Source organism: Coptis chinensis, chromosome 3, assembly GCF_015680905.1.
Source record: "Coptis chinensis isolate HL-2020 chromosome 3, ASM1568090v1, whole genome shotgun sequence".
Lineage (NCBI taxonomy): Eukaryota > Viridiplantae > Streptophyta > Magnoliopsida > Ranunculales > Ranunculaceae > Coptis > Coptis chinensis.
The window spans coordinates 106,400,548-106,422,878 of record NC_141458.1 but is presented as its reverse complement, the minus strand read 5'-3'; the positions used below and the strand labels follow the sequence as shown (position 1 = coordinate 106,422,878).

The window sequence follows — 22,331 nt, the reverse complement described above, 5'->3', positions numbered from 1 at the left end:
CAAACACAAATAGGGTTGTCATTTCACGGGTTAAAAGAAACAGAAAATTAGTTTAAGGGAGTTCGTTAAGAATTGTTTGGACTCCAAAGCCAGAGGCATAATATTTTTAGTTTTTACATCCAAGTTTGACCAAAATCAGAATTCGACACATGTCAACCCACTTTTGGAAATAATGGACAAAAATACCCTCTTTCTTTATTTGCAACTACTAGAAATAATGAGATTTTCTCATCCATAATCTCTTAAAATTTTATAAATATTAAAATGCACTTGATTTAATGCATTTTAACTTGATAATTAAGTTATTTGAACTCAATATTTTAAAAGAAATAGTCGAGAATTCACTTATAATAACATACTTTACATTTTAAAATGCATATGGTGTAAAAACTTAAAAATTGCTACGCCTCCCACATTGTATAGGCATTTGACACTAGACCTTAAGCATAAACCCTACACGTCTGGATACTAAACCCAAAATTCTTATAAACTAGACACTAAGCCTAAACCCTAAACCCTAAATCCTAAACCTTAAGACATTAACCCCTAACCCCTTGTAAACTAGGCCCTAAGCCTAAACTCTAAACTTCTAGACACTAAACCATAAACCAACTCGTTGCATTTCATAGTAGTTGGTTGAACCCACATCATGATAAAATGCATTTTGTACGTATCTGCATTTTAAAATGCATTGTGCATATGCACTTTAAAATGTGTAAGCAAGTTTATAATGTGGGCGCATATGCATTTTAAAATGTGTTGTGTATCTGCATTTTAAAATGTGTTAAGTTTATAACGAAAGTGGTTTAATTTTTGTGTTTTTTGTTTGTGATTTACCATATTAAAATGCAAACCACGTGGTTATAAGTGAATTGAATTCTATTAATTTATTTTTAGTGAAAATATTTGGTAGTTATTTAAGGGTAAAAAAGAGAATAAAATAGTTATAAAAACTCAATAACTAAATTGTTCACTTCCACAAAACGTGAGTAGTTAGAGCATCTTTAGGAGTGATACTTTCCTTGCATCAAATACCAAATTTCCAACAATTTGGTGTTTTTTCATCTTCAGGAGAGTCATATGTTGATGAAAACACCAAACCAAACACCAAATCGGCCAAAATTTGGTTCCAGCTTTGGTGTTGTATCAAATCTCTCACACGGTTTTGGAAAAACCGCGACGGTTTTCTAACACCGCATGGGCTTGGGCTTCTAAGTGGGCTTCTATGGCGCGGCTTTGCGAAAACCGCGTGAGAGATTGGAAAATAAAATAAAAAAGAAAGTTGATGTGCGACATATTGCGCGGTTTTCCCAAAACCGCGTGGGCTTAGGCCTTTAAGATGGGCTTCAGTGGCGCGGTTTTGGGAAAACCGCGTGGGCTATATGGCGCGGTTTATGCAAAACCGCGTAATTTGATGTCGAAAATTTGATGTTGCTCCTAAAGATGGTTGGTGTTTTTTTGGTTTGGTGTTTGGTTTGGTTCAAAATTTTGGTGTTTTTTTGGTTTCCCTCCTAAAGATGCTCTTATAGTCAAAGCCTGAAAATCCTATTTCTTCCTTGTGCAAGTAGTTTTCACTATCTAAAAAAGATAAATAGTAGATAAATAGTAGTAAATCTATAAAATAATATTCTTCGATCTTTAAAATGCAAACTTTTCTAAAACAGGCTTCCTCACCCAATTTCTTGTTAAAAGAAACAACTTTCTTTTAACCACATGCAAATGTTGTTTTTAACAAAGTAAGAGTATCGGGAGCATCATTACCTCTCTGTCTCTTTCGTCGTCTTGAAATGCACACACACTCTGTAACGCCCTTGGCGGAGCCAGGAACTCGGGTGAGCGTTGTTAGCCCAATTAAGATACCAATCACTTCCCTAATGAAGGAAAAAAAGAGAGTAAATGCACGATTTATGGTATTTTTATTTTCACTAACATGTATCAAAAAGATATAATTAACTTTTGATTGGAGTATATTACTGAATTTTATTAGGATGATCAACTTTTATTTATAAAGGTAATTTCATAGCTCATTAGCGAGATGGGCAGAGTCACCATTAATTAAAGCCAGGGCAAAATGTACAATTATCATGGATTATATAGCACTCACCACAATAATTTTGAAAAAACAAGAAGAATTTTTTTTCAAATTCTATGTAAATACATAGGCTTAATTAGCCGCTTGTGGGGCGTAAGGGATCAGAAATTAGCCTACCATTGAGACTTCGAAAAAGAAGACTTAAGGGTTTTTCTTAGGGCTAAAACATTGAGACTAATTCATACACCAAATTGTAACAAATAATTTTTCTGTGAGACTAGCAAGTAGAATTCGACAAAGGCATACGTCTGGGAAACACTCTCAATCACTAATTTTACCCTAGGCAATGTCAATGTTTACCATTAAACATGTTACCACCGCCTGTTTGCATGCAACAATGGCCACTGATCGAAGGAGGTCTCAAAAAACAAATAGTTATAATGGGCCACGTAAAACAGACACATAGGCACATAACTAGCTAAAGCAATACATAAAGTATGGAAGGGGCCACAAAAAACAAAAGATCAACTTAAAATACAAAAGTCAAAGTGATTGCTGAAGGAAGAATGCTCCTGAAGGAGTAAGAACGCATTTACACTTTGTATGTTTTTTTTTACTATCAAAATTTGAGGGTGAGCCAGGGCATACCCTGAGCCCTGGCTCCGCCAGTGCCTATAACTAATTTTTTACTGTCTATAAAACAAATGACAAACTTGGGTTTCTTTTAGGTTTTTTAAATACACAATCGACAATTAATCTTATTAGATAAATTTTATTTTACTAAAGACAAATGCAAGGTTCTTGGGTTCGTCTAAAATTCATGTTATTCATTCTCTTTGCTTCGATTTCGAGGACGAAAAGTTTTTGGTAAGTCTAGATTAAATATCTTTTTGCCTTTGTGTTTACCCAAGTTATTGCATTGTTTATTGAAAGTTTGTTGCTTTGATGCAATTTTTTTCAATTTCTTTCTCAAATGTTTTTTGAGGCAAAAAACTATTTTTTCTACAGGTTGTTTTAGTGCAATTGTGGAATCCCTAATTTTCTACATGAAGATAATACGGATGAATAATGTTCAAAGGCTATCCTAGACCATACAACTTGACTTCGCTTGTTATGTTTGTTAATATATGTCTATCTGTATATGGTTGAAATGAATCAAGGAAGGAAGTAGGAAAACTCACTGAGACTTAGTTTTTGATTCTATGTAAATTGTGATTTGGATTGGAGGCTTTATATACATAAAGTTTAATTGGTTGGTTTTTCTTCTTATTTAATTGTTGGCTTGAGATGTTGTGGAGTGTGAAATCTATGTGAGATGGAATAGTCAGATATGGTAGAGCTATGTGCAAGGTGGAATTTTTTTTACCACCAGAATTATTATTATTATTTAATTTTGGACTAAAATTTAGTAACGGATATAACCGTTACTATAATTAATTTAAGTAACAGATATATCCGTTAGTAATTTTTGCCTAAGTGAGTATAACACCCCAGAGCTAACAGATATAAGCGTTAGTAAAAATATTAGTAACAATTATAGCTATTGGTAAAGCCTTTTCTGGTGTAGTGATAATTTAGTAGATCCTTTAACTAAATGATTAAATAGAGAGATGGTGTACAAGTCTTCGAGGGGAATGGGCTTAAAGCCAATTGTTAATTGAGTGCACTAAGTGGAAACCCAACTTAATTAGGAGATTGGAGATCCCATGAACTAAGTTCAAAAGGGACAACCAGCTGGGAATTACTTACATGTGAGCACCAAAAGATGCTATTATAAACATCTACCCATTCCTAAGAAGAAGTCGTGCTTTATGCAATTGAATGGAGGTTGAGCATTGATTCTTAATGTGTCTATCCATACTTGTCTTAGACAAGTGAAGTACAACAGGGTACTTTTAATAGAACACACCTAAGTGAGCAAAGAATTGGGCCACTTCTATATAAGAATTTGAAGCTAAAATTCTTTAGAGCACTCAAATGTTCGGGGGCCAAAAAGAACAAACACGTAAGAACTAACTTAACTTGATTTACTAAAAAGATTGGCAAGTTCAAGACGGTACGTTCACTTACGAATTAGTAAATATGATGGATTCTACAAGAAAAGGTTCAAGTTCAAAACCTATAAAATAAAAAAAAAAAAAAAAAAAAAAAAAAAAAAAAAAAAAAAAACGGTCAACCCAAGTTGATTTTTTTTTTTTTTATTACTTAGGGCGGGGGGGGGTAGTTAACCCAAAAAAAAAAAAAAGGTTTAAGTTCAGAAGACACCTTCTTCGATGCATATTAATCCATGTGCTCTCTCATTATGTAATGTTGTCGTTTTCTTTTATGTGGGGGATTGTTGGAATGTGAGTTTGTGAATGAAAACTCTTATGCATGGTTCCAATGTGTTGAAATAACTAGCTACTTGTTAATTATAAGGTGATCAGTTTTTGAATTTGTGGAGATAACTACAACAAATGCAGTTATGTTCAAATTCAATAACCACCTAATGTTAAGTTGGGCAGTTATTTCTAATTGTTGTGGCAACCTTTGAACATCTCGTACGTGTATGTCTTTTCAGTGGATGAGAGAGTCTCTATATAAACCTATTTTTATGGTACAAAAAAAAACTAACTCTCTTGTACTCTCCCTCTCAAAACATCTCCTGGATTTGCCTCTTATCTTTCTAAGAATCTAAGTGTTTGAGAAAGTCTTTCTTTGAATTTTCAAGTGTGTGAGAGCGCAGTAATGGTTCGCTGGAAGTATTAATTGTAGTGCTCAATTGATACTTGTTTGGTTGTTATATCCTGGAGAGTGGACGCTCACAAACTGTGGTACTAAGACAGGAGCAAAATCCACTTTAGGACATTGTGTTAAACACAAGTCACAACCATTTTCAAACAAGTTCATTGTAAAACCCCTATTTTTTTTTGTACATTATTATATTATTTTATAATATTTAGTATTTTTGGATTAGATATTTAATGCATGGTCAATATACTAGAAAATTTTGGTTTGACTTTTATTATAAAAAGAAAAAGGAAGGAAAACAAGAATATTTTTAGAATTTGTATTAAAGGAATTTAGTGTTTTGAATTTTAAGTTTTTGTAGAGATTTTTAATATTTGAAAAGTTTTCAAAAGAGATGTTAATATAAAGTATATATATAATAAATAGAGTATTTTTAATAGAAAATAATATTCTATATTTATGAATAGAGATATTTAATTGGTAAAAAGGAAATTTTCTTTATTAAGGTGAGATAATGTGGTAAGAATTCTATTGTTATGGAAAGTTAACTTTTATTCAAAGGAAAGTAATGGAAAAAATTTTAGTTGTTAAGGAAACTAATGTGTAGATAATTTAAAATTATGGAATTGTCTTAGTTTATTTCTTTGTATCTAAAGAATATGGTTTCACTAAGAACAAAATAAAAAGAAAAAAATATATATAAAAGAGAAAAAAATTAAAAAAAAAAAAAAAAATCAAAAGAAGATTAAAAGGAATAAAGAATAAGGAAAAAGAGATAATATATGAAGAAATGGAGTATTTCTATTATTTGGTGATATGGATTTTACGTGGCGTGTATTATTTTATATAATTGTTCTTTCGATGGGAACAATAAAAAGGTGAGTAGACCTCACTAATTAGTCATTTCAATTATTTGGTTGTTGATTCCTATCTATATTATATTCAATTAATTAGAAAACAAAGAAATGTATGTTGTGTATCTTGGAATGTTAAATATTAGGGTATGATTAGTAGTCTTGAAATGGTTGTTTTAATTATATGGGTTCACATTTTATTTCCATAAATCAAATTTAATATTGCAAAGTACTTATTAATGTTGAATAACATAAAATACATAAAATGAAATGATTAAAAAATTTATTAGTGATTAGACCTCGCATATAAATAACTATTCTAATTATTTTGGCTGTTGTTTTTCTATGACATTCAATTAATTAAAATAAAATATGAATATAGCATATTGATATTTATGAAATGAATTGGTACTTGAAAATGCTAAATATTAGTGTATGTATAGTAATTATGAAATGATATATATCAATATCGTTTTACATTTATGTACATGAATTTAATTAGTGCATAGTACTTATTAACGTTGCATAATGAAAAAGAGATACAAAGAAAAAAAATGTATGCCTAGTGATTAGCCGTTATTTTTAAGTTGTATATATTAGGAGTTCTAACAAACAATTTTTGTTGGTTGTTTCGTTTAAATGAGGAGATTAATAAATTAAAGATTTTCGGATGATTACAGTATATGTATTAAATGGTGGTTTCGTATGAGTATAATTATTTATAGATTTTATTAGCATGTGATATACGTAACAAATTGGAAATGCTGTAATTGAGAAATTTATTTATTGTTAAGACGTGTTTGATGTCTAAATGGTGTTTGGATGCATTAATTAGAAATCTTTGTAATGTAAATCAAAGTGTGCATATGATTTCAGTGTGACATGACATTCCTGAAATGCTATAAAAATATTATGCAATATGTTTGGAGCAATGGTGACATTACGTGGTATGTTATAATTGTTGTTATGTTAAATGATATGATATGTAATGATATCTATGAAATGCGACATTTTTTTCAGAAATAAATATAAATGCTCTATTATTATATTTGTGAGATGCTATATGAGGTATTATAGCCTTTGTGGATATTTCCAAAGGGATTGTGGTTTAGTACAATAATTTTATTTGGCACGTGAAAGAATAAAATTGTTATGAGATGGATGGTGATATTTCCAAACGTTGTGTTTTAGTGCAATATATTTTATTGACACATGATAAAGTGTGGAATGATTACGAGATATAATGGTAAGATATTCGAATAAATTACGTAACGAAAATCCTAGAACCTAGCTACCACAACTCATGTGATTAATTAGCCCTTGTGTAGGGCGTACGTAATATGATTGGCCTTTGTATAGGGCGTATAAGATGCTGATTGACCCATGTGTAGGGCAATTGTAGCCGAATAGTAGCTTGATTATCTCGTTCGCAAAATTTAGAATGAGACACGCGATATTTTATGCCGAATAGTGGCAGTACTCACCTAATGGCGTTCGTGTGAGGGTTACCTGGTATGCAATATCCCGCTTAGGGTAATTATCGTGAGGGGAGGCATGTGGATGTACATGTTCGGCGTTGGGAAGCGATTGTGGTAGCTAGGGAAACTAGGTAAAACATAGAGACGACGTGATTCTAGAGACACTTGAAGAACTCTAAACAATAATTGTGATGATATATCAAAGTGTACGTTAAATCTATAATAAATGATTGATTGTGGTTATGAAATTGTTCATTGAGATTGTTCTTGTTGGTTCAATGAGATGATTTGAATTATGTATATGATATGTTTGTTTTATTGTAATTTATGTTACATTCACAATGGTTTTGTAGAAGAGTGGGTTGAATTGATTATTAATGCAGGTGTGACCTACTCTGTGATCAGGCCTACACCAGTGTAAGTATAGAGTAAGTTTTAGTTTTGTTATTTTATTATTAGATGTAGTTAATCTAATACGGTTTGAAGCTAAGGCACCTCAATGGAGGAACTACTTACCTTAAGTATTGTACTTAAGAATGTGGTATTATTCGTTAGATGTTAAGGCGCCTCAGTGGAGGAACTAACTGCCTTATTGATTGTGTATATATATATATATATAAGTATGATTTGTATTTTAGGGCTACTCATATCAGCATTGTTTATAATGCTGACCCGATTTGCATGTTTGCTTATCGGGTGTGTTCATAAAATGAACATAGTTGATAAGTCTTGACAGGATTAGTGTTGAAGAAAGTTGATTGCTGCTTGTGGTTTGCGTTAGCATCTCATTACAAAATATGTTTTGTTTTCCCTTGAGGTGCAATAGATTTTCAGTTGAGACAATGTTTTTTGTATTTTCAGTTATAATTATAATTGAGGAGTTGTTTAATCATATTTGTAAATTTTTGTAATGTAGAGAACTTTTGTTTATTTAAAATTTTTATTGGTTTCAAATTATTGGAATAATGAAACGGATAATGGGTTTTTGGAAGTTGAGAGTGCATCACACCTCGAAAATCGAAGAGTTGATAACAAATATTGTTTTTCCGATTTTGTTGAAATTCAGGGTGTGACATTCATCATTTTTGGTTCTTAACCCTTTTCTTCATCTATGTCTTTTTTATGTTGGGGTTTTTCATAGTATAAAAGTTTTATTACGATTCTAACACATTAAACACGTGAAGGTTCATAGTTACAGATGTTTTAGTTACCTTTGTTGATCAAGATCATTAACCCAATGTCTAGGTGTGTCTCACAAATGTTATATCCCCGAGCCGCCTCCTATATTCATAGAATTTGCCATCTCCCGGTAGAAATTGCATCAGTGGGGATTGCGTTGTTAGAAAAGTAGTTATCTTTGTGTAGGATGCAGAGTTTGTACGTAAATTAAGATCCAACCTCTAAACTGGTAGTAGATTCTCCCATCTCTTTCAACAATGATGCATATTTGTCTCTGTTGTATTTTTTTGCTAGGTACGAAATATTAAAGAACGAATGATAAGAATAATAATATAAAGATAAGGGTTCGTGGGCTATGGAATTCTTCCTGGCGGGTAGTAAAATATTGGGAAAATATTGCCTTTTTCAGGTTACAGAGCAATTCATACCACTTATCATAACAGCTGCATCTTAGCACCAAAATGAGCTTTATTTACGCTTATTATGAAGACTCGAAGCTGCTATGAAAAAAGTCAAAGTCAAAGGTCAAGGACTCAAAACCAGAGAACTGAAAGTCTCATCTTTAACTCAAAAGACTAGAGATGGATGGACTTGATACCAGTGGCGGAGCCAGGAAATTGGGTGAGGGTGAGCCACAACTAGTCATTATATAAAACCTAAAATAAGATAACACCCAATTTGTCGAATTTTTGTTTTCCCTTGCATATTTTTTAAAAGTAAAAAATAAAAAAAACACAATTCGAATCCCATCACAAAAGATATGTAAATTTTGGAATTATAAAAGACTAGATTGCTTAATAGATCAATTTAGGAGAAAAAAAAAATTACACGGATATTTAGCTTTAGAAAATTAGGAACTTAAGAAGAAAGTGCCTACAAATATATGCTTCTTACAAATATATATGCTTATGGAAACCACTTTAAAATTCCACAAATGAAAAAAACAATGAATTCTTTAGAACTGTAAGGAAAATAGTCCAAAAGGCATTGGGAAAAAAAATAAACATATAGGCGCAATAAAAAATATTATACAATGTTTAGACATTTTTTTTTGGCTAAAGGGTAATTAATATTAATAACAAAAAATGGTGTTACAGACTTACAAAGCGTTTACAAATTCTGGATTGGGAATATAATTCTCATGTTTATGCTTTCTCAAAAATCTATAGTAGGTAAGCAAAATTTGGATTTTCAAACTAGCTTATTGTGCCAACATGGTTTATGATCCGACCATTGTTTTAAACTGTACATGTTTAGACACCAGTACATTTTTTTTTGTGGTCACTTTAGCATTTATTTTAATTGTTTTCGTTTTCATTTTCGTTTTCGTTTTCATTTAATCCCGAAATTCCAATCAATGCTTTAAGTAGATTCAAAAGTAAATTTACTACAATTTTATGCAACAAATTAAAATTGTAATGGACTCAAGTAATCGATGGATTGAATTCATTACGTACAAAATTGAATTATAACTAATAAAATTTATTATAAAAAAACTAAAAAAATAAGAGATTGGGGAATTAAGGTTTAGAAACATACCAATAAACATACATATGAATTATTGGGACTGAGATTTGAGAATGTTATCACTATTTTTTTCTCTTTCATCTTTTTTGTTTTTCCAAACAAGGAAAAACACTTGCCAAAAATGTTGTTTCTCAAAATACATAAAATTAGAAATGGAGAGCTTTCTTATGTTAGTTAGGGGAAGGGGGTTTTTATTTTTGGTCAGTTACAGTGAGGGTTTAGTAACAAAATCATTTTCATATATATAGTAGTCATTTTTTTGGAAGAAATTGAGGGTGAGCCAGGGCGTACCCTGGGCCCCCCTGGCTCCGCCACTGCTTGATACAAAAGAATTAAAGACTTGCTCAAAACCTAGTTTGATCAAGAAGATATTCAAAAGCAAAAGAAAAAACAAAAAGGAAAAATATAAAGCAACCATGGTGAGGTGTTTTGATTGTAGAGGGAGAGGGCAAATCAGACTTTTGTAAAAGTAGAGATATAAGAACCAAAAAGTAGGATGAGAGAATGCACCTAGATTTATTCTAGTGCATGTCATGTAGGAGTAGTGTAGGATTTATTTTTCAAGTAATTTACATCAAATTTGTTTTACTTTTTGTTCTTTAATTCAATTCTTTTTATTTCAAGTTTATGTTTCAATCATTCAATCAAAGTTATTTATTTCAAGTTTAATTTATGTTTCAATCATTCAATCAAACAAGTTCCTTTCAAGTTTTCTTTCATCAATCAATTTGTTTCCTTTGAGTTTTCTTTCAATACAAGTTTAGTCCACAAAAACAAGTCCTAAAAGCTAGTAGTACTACATTTTCTTCTTCACAACTCCCATTCAATCCAAGTTCTAAACAATTTATGGAGAACCTCATCAATACTTTTTTATTTACTTACCACCCAACTACTTCAGGATGTCGACCTCTGGTTCCCAGTTCAGATCGTCAATTGGAAAGTCTGCAAGAAAATCAGCAATGGCCTGTCATTTTTGAGAAGTTCTCGGTGTGAACTCAATGTGATGTTCAACAAGTTTTTCTGCACACATGGCCATGCGAGTTGTCTTGTTAGTTTTGAGGAGAAATTTTTTCAATGGGAGTTCGGTGAGCACTTTGATTGGGTGTGCCTGGAAGTATGGTCTGAGTTTTTGTGCTGAGTATAGCAATGCCAGAACGACTTTTTTGAGTAGTTTTCTCCATTGGCTACAATGTTTTGCATGTAAAGTAAATCGGCTTTTCTATGCCCTTTTCTTTTTTGAAGAGAGCTGAGCTAATAGCAAAGTCAGATACGACTAGGTATGGCCCAACTGTTTCACCATCTGATGGTTTTGCCAGAACGGGTGGTATAGCCCAAGGGTACCCTATTAATTAACAAGGTCCAGACCACCCAGTTGTGAACTTGTGGCAACTTGTAGGAAGTCTGAAGTTGGCCTTCTACAAGCCCGGCAAAACTGCTTGGAGCCTTGGTTAGTGTGTGGACTGTGGACCACTACTGGCACTGCGTACAATCCAAATACAGAGAAATATCAGTACCTGTAAAACAAAATTCCGATATTCCAGACTTTTCAGTATTCTCTAACATTATTTAAGACACGCTTTCCTCTCGCTCATTCCCATATCTTTTATTATTTGTCCAAATCAGTAATAAGAGAGAGAATAGAATGTAGGAGAAAAAGTAGGTGGGGTTTTTGCTGACTACTTTTCCTTGCTCACGTCGACCATGCTTATTTCCCATTCAGGTACAAATAAATAAATATAATAACTCTTCATTCATTCCCTGTCTTTTATCATTGATTCATTTGATTGTTTCATTTTGACTGATTGATTGATTAAAAGATGACAATGAAACAAACACAAGTTAGTTGGTCAGACCTCCCGACCGATATTTTAAGTGTCATTTCTAAGAAAATAGTACGCATCAAAGAGTTCATCCGCTTCGGGGCTGTTTCTCACCCATGGCGTTCCATTTATCTTGAAACCCGTCACCTTTTGCCTCGCCAACCTCCCCTACTCATGCTTTCCACTTCACTTGGTCTCGATCTTGAACCACACATTTTCTACGACATTTGTGAGAAAAAAGTTACCAGTTTACGATTACAACCACGTTGTGAGAATTATATTTTTTGTGGTTCAAGTCAGGGATGGTTACTAGTAATTGCCACTTCTCGTAGTTTAATAAGAATTGGCTACCATCTATTTTATCCATTCTCGTCAGTTAATAACAAGATTCAGCTCCCTTCTTTTATTGACAAAGTTGATGTGTTTAGTGGTAGAAAGAAGGATATGATTCTTAAAGTTGCTTTATCGGCCAACCCTGCATTTACTCCTGACTTTGTTGTAATGGGAGTCTATGATAGAAATACCAAGTTGGCCTTCTATAAGCATGGAAAAACAAGTTGTTGGACCACTTTGGATTCTTCTGAATTAATCCAACAGATTAGTGACATCATTTATTATAGAAACCAGTTCTACATTGTTGATTCATTGGGGTCAGTTTGGGCTTGTGACGTGACTTCTGATCAGCATCCGAGATTGTCTAAAGTCACGCCACCCGTTGGTGCTGATTATAATGGGAAGAAGATTTATATAGTAGAATCATCATCTGGACATTTGTTACAACTTAGAAGGACAATTAGTGGTTGGCCTGTTGAATTCGAACTTTTTCAGTGGGACGAGACTGCTGTTAAGTGGACGACTGCTGAAATAAACAACTTATGCGGACAAGCATTTTTCATTGGGTTAACTACTCCCATGTCTGTATCGGCATCATATTTTCCTGGTTGCAAGTCAAATTGTATCTACTATATCCAGAAATTCCAAGACAAGCCACGCCTGGAAGTCTACAACTTGGAAAATAAGTGTACCGAACTACAAAATCCAATTGAGTTTGAGGACTACGACCTTTATGCTTCTGCTATTTTAGTTGAGCCAACACTTCATGGTTGACATGATGATTGTATGCTCTCTCTCTCTCTCTCTCTCTCTCTCTCTCTCATTTCTTGCACAAACTTTGTTGGGAAATTAATTAGTTAGTTAGATTCTCACAGGGTCTCTATATTGGATGGGTGATCATGATCTTGCTTTTCTAATGTGTGCATCCCATGATAGAATGGACAAGATCAATATGTTTTATATATCCATTCAACTGCTGACTTGCTTGTATAACTGAAGTTTTAGTTGCTTTACTAGCTCGAGTTTATTTGTTTATGGAATTGTTGGTCCCTCTATTTTATTTTTGGTTGCCTTACTTTTTGCATTTCATGAGTTTTATTGCCGCATAACTAACATGGAAGGATAGTTCTTCATGGTTGTGCAGCTAGTGCACTCTCTTTACAGAGATTTTAGAAAGATATTCTTTGATTTTTAATTTGTTTGAATAATTGTGTTTTTGTATTTTCTCTTGGTAAATTTTGATTATAGATGGTGTTATTTTTAAAATATGTGTGGTAGGCTGGTAGCACAGTGACAGTCTGAAATTTCTTCCAACTTTTAACTGCATATACATCAACAATGTCCTGATTAGATAGTAGTGGCAATACATAGCGTAACAGAATAATAGCGGTAATAGACGTTGGCCTTCTAAAGCCAGGCAAAAATGCTTGAATTTTTTTGGGAGTTATTCTAGAGGTTAATGACACGGCTGTGGATTGGTATCGAGCAAGTCTAGGCTTGAGGTGTGACTTATCCGCATCTGAGAGTGTGCACTGTTGTGCTACCCATTGATAATAAACGTATTAGGAAGATGTACAATTTTAAGTTTCCAACAGATGATCGAGTGAATCTCAAAATTATATCTTCGAATCACCAGCTTCACGTACATTTATAAAGCTGCGACTTGAAATCTTGAACGCATACATACTACCAAGAGTAAAAATATGGAACTACGGTTTCCGACTGGTAGTGAGAATGACCTTGATTCTTGCCTTCATAGAAGATGTAGTCGAGCTTTTGTTCCATTAAAAGTGTGATGATTATCAATAATATTTGCAAAATACTATGAATTATAAGTCCTCAAAAAAATTGTGACACAACAAAAAGGGTGTCAAAATTACAGACTTTTACAAACTGGTTTGCCAGGTATATCAATGTTTGGATGAAACAATTAACGTTTTTTAAACCATTCAAATCCGAGACAAACTTATACAAGAACTTGCTTTCTTTGTTTCCTAGTTGGAAAATAATTATGATCAAATGAAGTAATGAACATATACACAGGGGCAGCCCTGAGTTTTGGGAGGCCTTAGGCGAGTTCCTAAAGTTTGCTCCTACCGACGATAAAGATACAAAAATGTATAAGCCACAATTTTTCTTTTTTCTTTTTTATTATTTGATCGAAAACTAAGTCCACCGTCCAAACAATAAAAGAGAGAGGAGTGGAGAGCGGGATTTGGAGAATTTGAGAGAAGAATTAATAGTCAATTTACTAAGTTTTTTTTTTTGTCAAAAAATATATTTATTTATATGAAAAATAAATCAAACAAATGATTTAGAAAATTAGAAGTCAAACTAATGGCTACAAATTGCAACACTAGCCCCTTCTGAATAGCAACCCCAATCTTCATAAACACATATTCGTGAGAATCAGCTGTCATCACATTGATGTTTGTAGTGGCATAATATTGGGACTTGGACTAGGTCAGCGGTGCAGAGGATAGGAGGCAATATAACGAAGGCCATGCCAATAAGGAGTACGGAATCGTGACAGTGGAACCCTAGACCGCGGATGTGGCATGTGTACGGTACGAAGGATGGCCGTGGGATGACGAGACAAATGGAGGGTCCAGATAGAGAGGGAAGGGGTATAAAAAGAAGAGGATGAGGAGAGAAAAAGAGGCCGCATTTTAGAGAGAAAAAGAGAGGAACAGTGAGGAAGGAATAGAAAGGAGAGTTTGTTATTGTGAGAGATTTCCGGTTCATACATTTGGCGCCGTCTGTGGGGAGAGAGAAAAGCAAGTTAGAAATGGCACCAAAGAGAGCGGTGGGTAGACCAAAGAAGGTGGTAGTTTAGGAGGCGGTGATTGATGAGGAGGGAGAACGAGAAGAGGAGCTAGTAGCGGATGAAACACGACTAATGCGAGAAGAAATTGAGAGACTGAGAGAGGAGAACGACGAGCTGAGAAGAGAGAGAGAGAAGGTGGAGGAAGAGGCCGGAGAAGAAATAAGTGAAGGGTCTGAAGATAAGGAGGCCGGGCCGAATCTTGTTGATAACCCGGTAGCTTGGTTGACAATGGAGCAAGTTCAAGAAATGATAGACAATGACAGGGGGAGGCTTAACCGGCAAAGAAGAGATTCGGTCACCGAGGAGGAGCCGCCATCGGGGTGGTGGGTTGAACCGCAACCCACTAGCGGTTTGCTCAGCCCAGATTCGAGAGATACGATGGCAAGGGAGATCCAGCGGATCATATCCACCATTTCCGGCAACAGATGCCTCTTTGGTAGGAGGCTCGCTATGATGATCTGTGGTATATGATGTTCCCGGCTAGTCTGAAAGGAGGGGCGTCGGATTGGTACTACAGGTTACCAGCGGGGAGCATAAGGATTTTCCATGAGTTGGAGCAGGCGTTCATAGATCACTTCATACATCAGAAGAGGCGGGTGGTAGACATCGTGGCTTTATTCAACGTGCGACAAAGATCTACGGAATCAGTTAGGGATTTTCTATGCCGGTTCAAGGCAGAGACACTGAAAGTTGAGAACCTGGATGAGAGGACAGCGGTGATAGCATTTGAGAGAGGCTTGCGTTCAGGAACAGGAGTGCACCAGTCCATGGCAAAGAATGAGATCGCGACCATACACGAGCTGTATCCATGAGTGGAAAACTATATAAGGTATGAAGATACCATGCAAAAGGATTCCAGGAGATCAGGGAAGGCAGTGTTGTCTTTGGATAAGGAGCGGGAGCACTGGAGGGCAGAAACTTCAGAGAAAGAAAGCGGGGGATATTGCGGATACCGTTCACGGGCAGAAGGAAGCCGAGAAGGTGCCCGAAGGGAGTACAGGGAGAGGAAGCCGTACCGCGATATGGAGCAAACACCGTTGAATAAACCATTGAGCGAGATCTTGCCCCTAATCAAGAATATGTTGGGGTATGAGGGACTGCGGAGCACACCAATAGAGATACCAGAAAAACCTTTCTGCGCATATCATCAGGTACAGAATCATGAGACTAATGACAATTACGCACTAAAGTGGTTGATTCAGAGGATGGTGGAGAAAGAAAGGATGAGAGAGTTTGTGAGAGGCGGCCAAAATGAGGAGCATAGGCTGCCCCAGGGAAGAATACTGAGAACCATTAATGTAATTTACAGCGGCGAGGTTCTGAGTCACAACGCTCATAGAGACAAGATAAGGCAGACAACGAGTATCCAGCAGATCAATGAAAGAATGAATAGGCCGTGACAAAATGTAGCGTCGACAGCAAAGAAGGATAGAATTGTATTCAGTAGCGTGGACCTCCGAGCCGTGGACTCACCACATGAAGATGCGTTGGTCATTACAGTAGCGATGGGAAATTATATGGTGAAAAGGGTGTTGATTGATTGTGGAAGTGCAGTCAATTTGTTATTCAGGGGTGCTTTGGAAGAAATGGGAGTCGATCCTAAGCAGCTGCGTCCTTCGCGAACCAATTTGTGTGGATTCAATGGTAGTATGACAGAGCCCATGGGGGAACTCTTATTGCCCGTGACCATAGGTCCAGTGACGGTTTTTGCCTGGTTCATGGTGGTTGATTCGGCTTCGCAATACAATGCAATTTTAGGAAGGCGGTGGATCCATAAGATGAAGGTGGTCCCGTCAACATACTATCAAGTGATACGATTCCCCACACCTACCGGCATGTACGAGGTCTGCGGGGATTAGGTAACTGCCAAGAACAGCCATCGGGGAACAGTGAAAAGGTTGATCAGTGGACCAGAAGGAGAGACTTCCAATTCTAGAAAGAGGCAGGCATATCAATTACAGTGTGCCTCGGTGGAGGGGGAAGCCGAGGCATCGGTGGAACCAAAGACTTTCGACGAGATTGAGGTGGTGAACATTGGAAAGGGGGATGAAGAGAAGTTCACGTCGATAGGATCCAGTTTGCTAGAGGAGTGGAAGGGTAACTTGATACAGTTCTTGTCCAAGAATAAAGATGTCTTCGCTTGGGCGATAAAGGATGTTACCAGGTTAGACCCTGAATTCGCTTGTCACCACTTGCACATGAAGGAAGATGCTAAATCCATGAGGCAGAGGATGCGCGACATTATGCCTAAGTACGCCGAGGGAATCCGCGAAGAAGTTGCAAGGTCGAAAGGGGCAGGAATAATCCGTGAAGTGGAGTTCACAGACTGGTTATCTAATATAGTTGCGGTACCGAAAAAGAATGGTAAGGTTCGTATGTGCGTTGATTTTACCGACGTGAACCTCGAGTGCCCAAAGGACAATTATCCCATGCCGCAAGTGGATGAATTGGTGGATAGGACGGCGGGCTTCAAGGTATTTTCTTTCATGGATGCATCGATGGGGTACAACCAGGTCGATCGCGATGTACGGGCTAGATCAGGAAAAGACAGCGTTTGTGGTGGAAGGCGGTACATACTGCTACACGAGGATGCCGTTTGGTTTGAAAAATGTGGGGGCTACATTCCAGCGGTTGGGTGAGAAAATGTTCGAAAGCAAGATTCGGAAGGGGATCGAGATCTATATAGATGACATGGTGGAAAAGAGTATGTTGGAAGAGGAACATATAGAAGGTTTGGGAGAGACCTTTGGGATACTAAGGAGATACAACTTGAAGTTAAATCTTGAAAAATGCACATTCGGGGTGACTACGGGAAAGTTTTTGGGTTATATCGTTACTCATAGGGGAATCGAGGCTAATCCCGAACAAATAAGGTCTTTAGTGGAGATGCCATCTCCGCAGAATGTTAAGGAAGTACATCAGTTAGTAGGAAGGGTCGCGGCGTTAAACAGATTCATTTCCAAGTCATTCGATAAATGCAGACCGCTATATCGGTTGTTAAGAAGTACACCAGATTCCGTATGGACTGCGGAGTGCGAGGAGGCTTTTCAAGAATTGAAAAGATATTTGTGCAAAGCGCCTTTGTTGTCACGACCGGAGCAGGGGGAGAAGTTGTATTTGGGGGCCACGGAATATGCTGTTAGCTCAGTCCTAGTTCGAGTTGTAGACAAAGTGGAGAAACCAGTATATTTTCAGAGTAAGACATTACTGGACGTAGAAACGCGGTATAGTAAAATTGAGGGGTACGCCTTGGCATTGATTTTTTCATCCTTGAAGCTGAAACCCTACTTTGAGGTACATGTGGTAGTGGTGGTGACAAATTTACCTTTGAAGCAAGCGTTGAAGGCAGAAAAATCTGGTAGAATGTTGAAATGGGCAGTAATGCTGAGCTCCTATGAGATCCAGTATCAGATAAGAACCGCGGAAAAGGCACACGCGATGGCTAAATTTCTGGCAGAGTTTCCCGCAGAGGACCCCACTTGGGGGAAGAGATGGTCATGGGGCCAGATAGGGAGGTGGAACCAGACCTCTTAGACCCGTGGGATAAGAGGAACGGATGGAGGGTATTTGCAGATGGTTCAGCTACAGATGCATGCAGCGGCATAAGGGTCGTATTGGTTACACTCGACAATGACAGAATAGAGCAAACCACGAAACTAGGATTCGCAGCATCTAGTAATGAAATAGAATATGAAGCGGTGATAGCGGGATTGAGAATGACCGAGGACTTAGGAGTGAAGGAACTGACAGTGTATTCCGATTCAAATTTGGTGGTGTGTCAAGCGAATGGAGGGTTCGCGGCCCGATTCCCCCGAATGGCAAGATATTTGGAGGTGCTGCACGAACGATCTGCAAAATTCACAAAGATCAAGTTCATCTACTTGGGTCGTAGAGAAAACAGGCATGCTGACACCCTGGCCTACGTAGTCGCTATAATTCCCGGGTCAGAAGAAAGAATGGTACGAGTGGGAAGGTTGGAGAAACCGAGCACCGAGGATGTGATAGAAAGTTGTCAAGTTGCAAAAGAAAGTGGGAGTTGGATGGATCCAATCAAGTGCTTTTTGGCAGGAAAGGAAGTGACAGACAAGAAGGAAAGAAGGAGGTGGGAACAAACTTCTCAGAGATACGTGCTGCTGGATGGAGAGTTGTACCGGAAAAAATTCAATGGACCGCTGTTAAAATGCTTAGGCCCGCGGTTGTCCTCCGAGGTGCTGGCAGAGTTACATGAGGGAGATTGCGGGAGCCATTCTGTAACGCCCGTATTTAAAATACATATTTATTTATTAATTAATTAATTTAATTATTATTTAAAATTCGCTAGATTGGATTTGGGATACGTGGGCCTGGTTTCTGGGCCCGAGTCTGTGTTGGGCTTGGGTTTCAAACCCAAGTATATAATCACATTGTTCTAGAGAATAGGGTTTTTAGAGAATAAAAAATAATAAAAATGGAGGCAGAGATAGAAACTCATTTGCTGGAGGGTGGAGCGCGACGATTTAGACTAGGAGGATTCGTGGAGCTTGGGATTAATGTGAGTAGATTAATTTTTTTATTTCACGTATAATTTTACTGTTCAAAGTTTTCATTCATTTTTCTGTTATTATCATTTGTCCTGTCGTTGTTAAAATTGGTTAAATTGCCTCTTGAAACTCGATTGAAACTCTGGAAATTTGATGTTGAACTGTCGAAAGTTTGATTTGGGCCCGTTAATGGCGGCGCGAGCCCAAACAAACATTGGTCGTGTACATGGTTTAAAGATGTCATACTGTGTTGTTGAGTTAGTAAATTTCGGATTGGTAGTTGAACTGTCGAAGCTTCGAGGAGCGTTAATGGCGGCGCAAGACAGAGAGATCGTTTCTGTTACCTTTTTAAACTTGTATTGGGTTAAATATATGGTGTTAGTCGGATATAATAGTGGTTGTTGGATGGAATACGGTGGTTGCGATATCGATTTGGGCTTGTTGGTTTACTGGGCGGATGGAAGCTTTGAATAACTGTGTTAATGGCGCCGGTGGTTGGGCTGTTTTTGGGTTTAATTGGAGTGTGGGGCTTTTACCTAGACTAGTTTATAGTTGATTGTAGTGTGTGGGGCTGTCGAATGAGGGCTATCAAAGCTCGGAGAGGAGCATTAATGGCGGCGCGAATTCGAGATTTAGTTTTGAGAAAAAATATATTGAATGATGGGTGGTTTTTGCTTTTGTTAAAGTTATTGGGTTTTTGATTTGGGTCAAAACCGACTTGATGAAGAGGAGAGTTGGTGGCCGGCGCGATTTGGTGGCTGGTGGTGGAGGAGGTTGCTGTAGCCGGTGAGGAAGAAGAACTGTTGACCGGATGGGCTTGGGCTTTGGGCCAAAGCCTTTAGTTTTATTAGATGGGCCGGCTTATTTGGTTTAGTTTGGGCCCAATTTAGGTTAAGTTGTTTGGGCTAAAACTAATTGGTTTTCTTTGGGCCGAACCAAGTTAAGTTTTGGGCCGAAATCTAGTAGTGTGTTGGGCCAGTTCCAGATTAAGTTGTGGACCAGTTTTGGTTTAGTTTGGGCCCAGTTTAGGTTAAGTTGTTTGGGCTAAAACTAATTGCTTTTCTTTGGACCAGTTTCAAGTTAGTTTTGGGGCCGGTCCATATAACTTAAAATAGATCTAATTGGGTCTTTAAATGTTTAGACTTTCGGGTTCTAAGGTTTGGGCTTGGCCAGTTGGGTCTGAACCATTACCTTAGTCATGAGCCCATGAGCCATGCACATTGACCTTAGCCATGAACCATGGCTACGACCCTGAACTTGTTGAACATAGAAACGACAGTTTGACTTTGACAATGACGTGTTGACTTTGACTTTGTCCGTTGACTTTGACCGTTGACTGTGGAATGTTGACTTTTTTTCTAGTTTTTCACATATTTGATTTTATGGACAATTGTAATAATAAAATATTGTCAAAAATTGTATAACCTTGTTTGTCATTATCTAATTAAGATTTTATGTAAGTAGTGTGTAAAGCATATAAATATTGGCACATAATAAGAAGAGAATTCTGATAATAAGAATTAGATATATATGTTTTTATGAGTATTAAACTACATACGGACTTAGATTCATGGACTTTAGATTTTTGGGATTTGATTGTGGACTGTGGACTGTTTAATTGTGCTACATTTTATATTGTAAATTGTATGGACAAATCAAATATTAAAATACTGTGGAAGCTTGTATAAATTTGGTTGTCATTATCTAAGAAAGATTTAATGTTGATATTGTGTATATTTTGACACGTGACGAGATAGAAACTTTAGGAGATATAATATTCCTAAAACACTATAAAAATATTATGCGATACGTATTGGGCTTGGCCAGTTGGGTCCGAACCATTACCTTAGTCATGAGCCCATAAGCCATGCACATTGACCTTAGCCATGAACCATGGCTACGACCCTGAACTTGTTGAACATGGAAACGACAGTTTGACTTTGACAATGATGTGTTTGACTTTGACTTTGACCGTTGACTGTGGAATGTTGACTTTTTTTTCTAGTTTTTCACATATTTGATTTTATGGACAATTGTAATAATAAAATATTGTCAAAAATTGTATAACCTTGTTTGTCATTATCTAATTAAGATTTGACGTAAGTAGTGTGTAAAGCATATAAATATTGGCACGTAACAAGAAGAGAATTCTGATAATAAGAATTAGATATATATGTTTTTATGAGTATTAAACTACATACGGTCTTAGATTCATGGACTTTAGATTTTTGGGATTTGATTGTGGACTGTGGACTGTTTAATTGTGCTACATTTTATGTTGTAAATTGTATGGACAAAACAAATGTTAAAATGCTGTGGAAGCCTGTATAAGTTTGGTTGTCATTATCTAAGAAAGATTTGATGTGGATATTGTGTATATTTTGACATCGCGATTTAGATAGAAACTTTAGGAGATATAATATTCCTAAAACGCTATAAAAATGTTATGCGATACGTTTGAAGCAATTGTGACATTATATAATATGTTGGGATATATATATTAAATGCAATAGTTTTGGAGAAATAAATGAATAAACTAAACACTCCATTATTTTATCTGTGAGATGCTACTAGGAGGTAGTAGAGTATTTGTGGATATTTCCCACGGGAGTGTGGCGTAGTGCAATAATATATTGGCACGTGAAAAAATGAAAGTGGTTATGAGATAAAATTGAGATATTTCTAAATATTGTGGCTTAGTGCAATAAGGTATTTGACCTGCACGTGATATGGTGGAATTATTATGAGTCATAAATGTATGACACTTGAATAAATTACGTAACGAAAATCCTAGAACCTAGCTACCACAACTCATGTGATTTGGCCCTTCCGCTTTTCTAATGAATCTGAATGGGCCTTTTGGCCGAAAGTAATTTGATTGGCCCTTCCGGCGCTTCAAGAATCTGAATGGCCTTTTCCGGCGAGTCGAATGGTGGCTTGATTATTCCGTTCGCAAAATTAGAACGAGATGCGCGATATTTTATGCCGAATAATGGCAGTACTTACATAATGACTTTTGTGTGAGAGTTAC

General features: G+C 36.4%; 3 protein-coding genes across 3 annotated transcripts; all 3 read left to right on the top strand.

Annotated features, from left to right (window-relative positions):
• The first annotated feature begins 12,064 nt into the window (after window positions 1-12,064).
• LOC147512629 (putative F-box protein At5g55150) lies at window positions 12,065-12,727 on the top strand. The gene has a single exon (XM_086598754.1). The coding sequence runs from the start codon at window positions 12,065-12,067 to the stop codon at window positions 12,725-12,727; it is 663 nt and encodes a 220-aa protein (XP_086454880.1).
• Window positions 12,728-15,250: 2,523 nt separating this feature from the next.
• Window positions 15,251-15,592, top strand: LOC147512628 (uncharacterized). Its single transcript, XM_086598753.1, has one exon. It carries the CDS (start codon window positions 15,251-15,253, stop codon window positions 15,590-15,592), a length of 342 nt encoding a protein of 113 aa, XP_086454879.1.
• A 693-nt stretch (window positions 15,593-16,285) lies between these two features.
• Window positions 16,286-17,419, top strand: LOC147512627 (uncharacterized). The gene is made up of 2 exons (XM_086598752.1): window positions 16,286-16,624; window positions 16,742-17,419. Exons 1-2 carry the CDS (start codon window positions 16,286-16,288, stop codon window positions 17,417-17,419), a joined length of 1,017 nt encoding a protein of 338 aa, XP_086454878.1.
• Window positions 17,420-22,331: the final 4,912 nt, after the last annotated feature.